General features: G+C 69.4%; 2 protein-coding genes across 2 annotated transcripts; one reads left to right on the forward strand and one right to left on the reverse strand.

The window, feature by feature from the left end:
* Window positions 1-1708: 1708 nt before the first annotated feature.
* Window positions 1709-3613, forward strand: FKBP11 (FKBP prolyl isomerase 11). The gene is made up of 6 exons (XM_027908752.1): window positions 1709-1829; window positions 2273-2338; window positions 2930-3017; window positions 3109-3142; window positions 3228-3298; window positions 3380-3613. The coding sequence occupies exons 1-6, from the start codon at window positions 1713-1715 to the stop codon at window positions 3595-3597; spliced, it is 594 nt and encodes a 197-aa protein (XP_027764553.1). The 5' UTR covers window positions 1709-1712; the 3' UTR covers window positions 3598-3613.
* A 182-nt stretch (window positions 3614-3795) lies between these two features.
* On the reverse strand, window positions 3796-5255 carry CCDC65 (coiled-coil domain containing 65; the record flags this gene model as incomplete). The annotated part of the gene is made up of 4 exons (XM_027908744.1): window positions 3796-4214; window positions 4316-4468; window positions 4548-4766; window positions 5037-5255. Coding segments are annotated over 4 exons (867 nt in total), but the record flags the coding sequence as incomplete, so codon positions are not given.
* Window positions 5256-5262: the final 7 nt, after the last annotated feature.

Genomic DNA, 5262 nt, shown 5'->3' on the forward strand with positions numbered 1-5262 from the left:
GTCCCCCTCCCGTGCTGTCCCCCCCCCACCCCAGCACCGTATTTATACCCCCGGTCTGTGCTTGGTGTGACGTGTCGCTGCGGCTCTGCCCCGTCCGGGGACGTGTGTTCTCGCCCCCCCCCTCTCCACCCCCCTCCCTACGCCTGAGACGGTGGGTGACCCCCTCCCAACCCCCCCCTTGGATATTAAACATGTTTTATGTAGCACTGCCCCTCGTCTCTTCTTCCGCAGCCCCCCCGGCGCGGGGGTCCCGTGGAGGGGATGGTGATGGACAGCCCTGGGCTGCCTTTAATTAGAAAGAGCTTAACAGGGGCGAGGAGGGGGGGGCTGACAGGGGGCAAAGGGGCCCCCCCCCCCTTCCCAGGCTCATCTTTAGGGGAATATTGGATGAAATGGCAAATCCCATTAGTGCTAATCCCAGCTGGGGCGTGGGGACGGTGCCAGCGCCGGGACGGGTGCAAGTGGGGGCTCGGCCCCCCGTGTCACCCCCCAGCCCCGTGTCACACCCTCCCATAAGTCAAAGGGGGGGTTTGAGTCACGTTTGGAGCCAGCTCTGCTGTCTCCAGCCCTGTGTCCCCTCTGGGCTGGTGGCTGGGGGGGCTGCTTTTGGCTGTGCTGATGACACCGAGGAATCAGACTGGGGATGCCCAGAGCTCCCCGGTGGGTGGGAGCCGCAGAGATGACACCGGGGGGCTGCAGTGGGGGTGTCCGGGGCTCCCCGGTGGGGATGGGGGGGCAGCAGAGCCAGCACCGGCGCGTTCCCACCGGCCGGACCGACGGCTTTGTGTGGCTGGGGCTGACCCGGCGCCCCTAATCCCATTAGTGCCCCGGGACCCGCCGCCAGCCCGGCTTCCCCACCTCTCGGCAACCGGGGCTGGTATGTGGGTGCGCCGGTGGGGCCGGCGTGCCGATGCCGTCGTCCGGGAGCTGCACCGGGGCCACCACCGGAGTCAACGGGGCCACCGTCCGGGAGCTGTGCCGGGGGCAGTGCCACCACTGCCAGCAGCGGGGCCATCCCCGCTGGCACGGGGAGAGGGATCCGTGCGCCGGTGTGACCCCCTCAAAACGGTGCTCCCGGTGTTCCCCCCGGGCTGGGGACCCCCAGGCACAGGGACGGCGATGTTTGGGGCAGAATCGGCCCACACCGAGCCCCCCATTCGGGCTCGGGGCTCGGCTTCCCTTGTCCGGCACGGCCGGGGGCTGGAAGGGAAGCTGGGGTGCCAGGAGAAGGGATGCTGTGCACCGGCTGGGGGCCGGGGAGGGGTCCCGGGCCCCGGTGAGTGCCGGTTTCCCCAGGCGGTGCTGCCGCCTGCTGGCACCGGCGGCGACGGGACACCGGGAGCTGCACCGGGAGCCCCCCGGTCCCGAACGCCGCCTGGACGCCCACCCGGACCTTCACCATGAAGCCTACCCGGACCTTCCGCCCGGGACAGTCCCCGGGCAGAGGCGGACCCCGGTGCCCACCGGGCTGGGTGGCACCCGGTGGTACCGGCTGGCACCAAGTGGCACCGGGTGGCACCGGAGCGCACGCGTGGCACCGGGCACCGACGGGGTGGCCGATCCCGGGGACCCCCCTTGTCCTCCGACCCCGCTGGGGCACGGGGGCAGCCCCAGGTGCCCGTCCCGGGGCTGGGGGCGGTCCCGGGGGCGGGGTCCAGGGTGGGGAGGGCGGTCCCGGTGCCGGTCCCGGTTCCTCCGCCGCCAGCCCGGCCATGCCGTCCCTCGCCGCGCTGCTGCTCCTGGCGCTGCTGCTGCCGCCGCCGCCGCTCGCCCGCGCCGGCGAGAGCGAAACCGAAACCGGCGCCCGGGAGCTGCGGCTGGAGACCATCGTGAGCACCGGGCGGGGGGGGAGAACCGGGAGGCACCGGGGACCCCCACGGCCCCTTCGGGCGGGGAGCTGGGACCGTCGGGGCACCGGCGGGACACTGGCGGGTGGCGGAGGCACCGGAGGGGGACGGGGCACCGGCAGGACCCTCTTACTCGGGGCGCGCCGGAGAGCCCGGCCTGGGCACGGGGAGGGGGGACACCGCGTACCGGGAGGACCGGGCTGCGGGATGGGGGTGAGCAGGGGGGGCACGGGGAGGACCGGACTGCCATGGCGGGGCATGGCGAGGACCAGGCTGCGGGGAGGAACACGGCGCACCGGGAGGACGGGGGATCTGGCGAGGGGAGTCCGGTTCGCGGAGCGCTCGGGGGACACGTGGGCACGGGGGGTGCGGGGACCCCGAGGCGGGGGGGCCCCGTCCCGGCTCCCAGTGACCCCCTGTTGCAGGTACCCCCCCCCGAGGGCTGCACGGAGCTGTCGGCGCCGGGGGACACGGTGCACATCCACTACACGGTGCGGGCGGGCGGCGGGAGGAACACGTCAGCACTGCGCTCCCGCGGGCGGGGCGGGGGGCACCGGCACGGGGGGAGTCTCGGCCGGCACCGGGGCGGTACCGAGGGCGGTACCGGGGGTGGACACTGGGGTGGCAACGTGGTGGTACCGGAGTGAGTGTAGGGGTGGCACCGGGGTGGGCATGGGGACGGCACTAGGGTGGGCGTGGGGGCGACGCCAGGGTGGCACTGGAACTGGGATGGGGACAGCCCCAGGATGGGCTCTGGGTGGCACCTGGACTGGCACAGGGGTGGCACTGGGGCTGGCTTGGGAGAACCCGAGGATGGGCATGGTTGGCACTGGTGTCAGCTCGAGGATTGCCCTGACAATGGCCTTGACACTGCAAGTGGTAGGGATGTCCCCAGGATGGCACAGGGGTGGCACAGTGGGGGACACCAGGACTGAGATCAGCACAGGGATGATGGCACAGGGTGGGCACTGGGATCAGCACCAGAGCAGGAGTGGGATGATACTGGGACCCACGTGGAGAAAGCACCAGGGCTGCATCCCCAGGGGGAACCATGGCTGTGACTGTGCCCGTGTGTCCCACAGGGCACCCTGGAGGATGGGCGGATCATCGACTCCTCCCTGAGCCGGGACCCGCTCCAGGTGGAGCTGGGCAAGCGCCAAGTCATCCCTGGTGAGTGGGGGGCTGAGGGGGGGACGGGGGTGGGGGGTACCCAGGGTGCCCCTGACCAGCACTGCTCACCCCTCTGCCCGCTCTCCTGCAGGGCTGGAGCAGAGTCTGCTGGACATGTGTGTGGGGTAAGTGGGGATGGGGGGCACGGGGGTGGGCAGTGTCCCCCCGCTGTGTCCCCACCACGCGGCACCGACGGTGTCCCCGTGGCAGGGAGAAGCGCAGAGCCATCATCCCCCCTCACCTGGCCTACGGCAAGCGGGGCTCCCCCCCCACCATCCCAGGTGAGTGCAGCCCTCGGGGTCCCTGTGGTGTCCCCCCCAGGCCGCCGTGGCCCCCCCGCTCAGGCTGTGCCCCCCTGGCAGGTGACGCCGTGCTGCGGTTTGAGGTGGAGCTGGTGGGGCTGTCCCGGGCCAGTTACTGGCAGAAGGTGGTGAATGATGTGGTGCCCCTGCTGTGCCTGGGGCTGGTGCCGGCCCTGCTGGGGCTCATCGGGTTCCACCTGTACCGCAAGGCCAGCAGCCCCAAGCTCTCCAAGAAAAAGCTGAAGGAGGAGAAGAGGAACAAAGCCAAAAAGAAATAAAACCTTCCCTTCGGCATCTGTGGCTGTTCTGACTGGGATGGTGGTGGGGATGGAGTAGTGGGAAGGGGCTGTTCACCCCTTGAGCTCCATGCCTGCTCCAGGGCCTTGGTGGGTCACGTCAGACCTGCGCAGAGGGTGACAGAGCTCCCCCTGCTCAGTGAATCCCAGAAATAAGACCCTGGAGCACTTTTTTGGGCAGTTTTGCTCTTTTATGGCATCTCCAGGCAGTGACAGTCCCTGGTGTCCCCAGGCACCAGGCAGGTCCCTGGTTTGCCCAGGGGGGTCTCAGCTGGAGGTGGCAGAGCTGGGGACGGGGTCTGGGGGGGTGACCCTGGAGGGTCTCAGAGTACACTATGTCCTGATGTCCCCAAGCGCAGCCCTGCCCCAGCTCGGGGCTCATTTCTGGGGACGTGGCTCTTGGTGGCGAGGAGGGGCTCGAGGTCTTTGAACACCTTCCGGCTGACTGTGACCCCCGCCAGGTACTGCTGGAGCAGCTCCCGCAGGTGCTGGTTCCTCTTGGCCAGGGCTGCCCGTGTCTGCTCCAGCACCTTCTCCTCCAGCTTGGCCTTGTTGAACCGCTGCCAGAACCGCTCCAGCCCCACGTAGTCCTGCATGGCCTGGGGGGAGGCAGGGACCAGGGTTGGGGGTTTCTCAGGGCCGGATCCCGACACTTGTTCCCTGTGGGCACATCCAGGACCCCTGGGCAGTGCCTCCTCACCTGTGCCAGGGGCTCCACGGGGGTCTCCTCCAGGACTCTGCGGGCGTCCCGCAGCTCCCTCTCGGTCAGCGAGGAGGGGTAGAAGGGCAGCACCTTCTCCTCCTCCGTCTCCAGCCTGCGGCACATCTCGGCCAGGCGCAGGAGGCGCTGGGCCTGGGGGTGGGACACAGGGAAGGGCAGGTGAGAGGGGACACCGGGACACCAGGAGGACCCCCCTTATTGCCGGGCTCACCTTCTCCACCACACGCAGCAGCACCTTGAGGGCGGCCCCGCTCTGGCAGCTGAGCGTGGTGAGGTCGGCGCGAGCCGCGGCCATCGCCCGGTTCACCTCCTGGCGCAGCTCCTGGAGCCGCCGCAGCGCCTCCTCCTTCCTCTCCCGCGCCTGCTGGATCTGCTCCTCGTTCTCCCGGGCGTGAGCCGCTATCTGGGCCCTGGTGGCCGCCACCGTGTCCTGGTGGAACAGGAGGGGTGGATGCTGGGGCAGATTCCTTCGTGGGAAGGCTTGGTGGGGCACTGGAATGGGCTGGTCAGGGCACTGACCCCTGGGAGTGTTCAAATCACGGGTGGATGGGGCACTTGGGGACGTGGTTTAGTGGCGGCCTTGGCAGTGTTGGGTTGATGGTTGGACTCGGTAGTCTCAGAGGATTTTCCAACCTCAACAACTCTGTGCAGTGGGCAGAGGTGTCCCTGCTCCCACAGCCACCCAGCTCCCTGCCAGAACCTGGAGCTTCTGCAGCTTCTGCGACTGCGCCTCGATCTCCTGGGAGCTCCTCTCGCACTTCCTCAGCAGCTCCTTGAACTCGACCATCTTGTGCTCCGTGGCCTCGTTGTAGCTCTGCCGGGCCTTCTGGATCTGCTTCCACAGCCCCTCCAGCCTCCCCACCAGCTGCAGGCGGCTGTACTGCTGCTCCTGCCAGCTCTGGGGACACACAGGGGGTGACCTGCAA

Source organism: Empidonax traillii, unplaced genomic scaffold (assembly GCF_003031625.1).
Source record: "Empidonax traillii isolate 1590-97213 ecotype Southwest subspecies unplaced genomic scaffold, ASM303162v1 scaffold1827:size69398, whole genome shotgun sequence".
Lineage (NCBI taxonomy): Eukaryota > Metazoa > Chordata > Aves > Passeriformes > Tyrannidae > Empidonax > Empidonax traillii.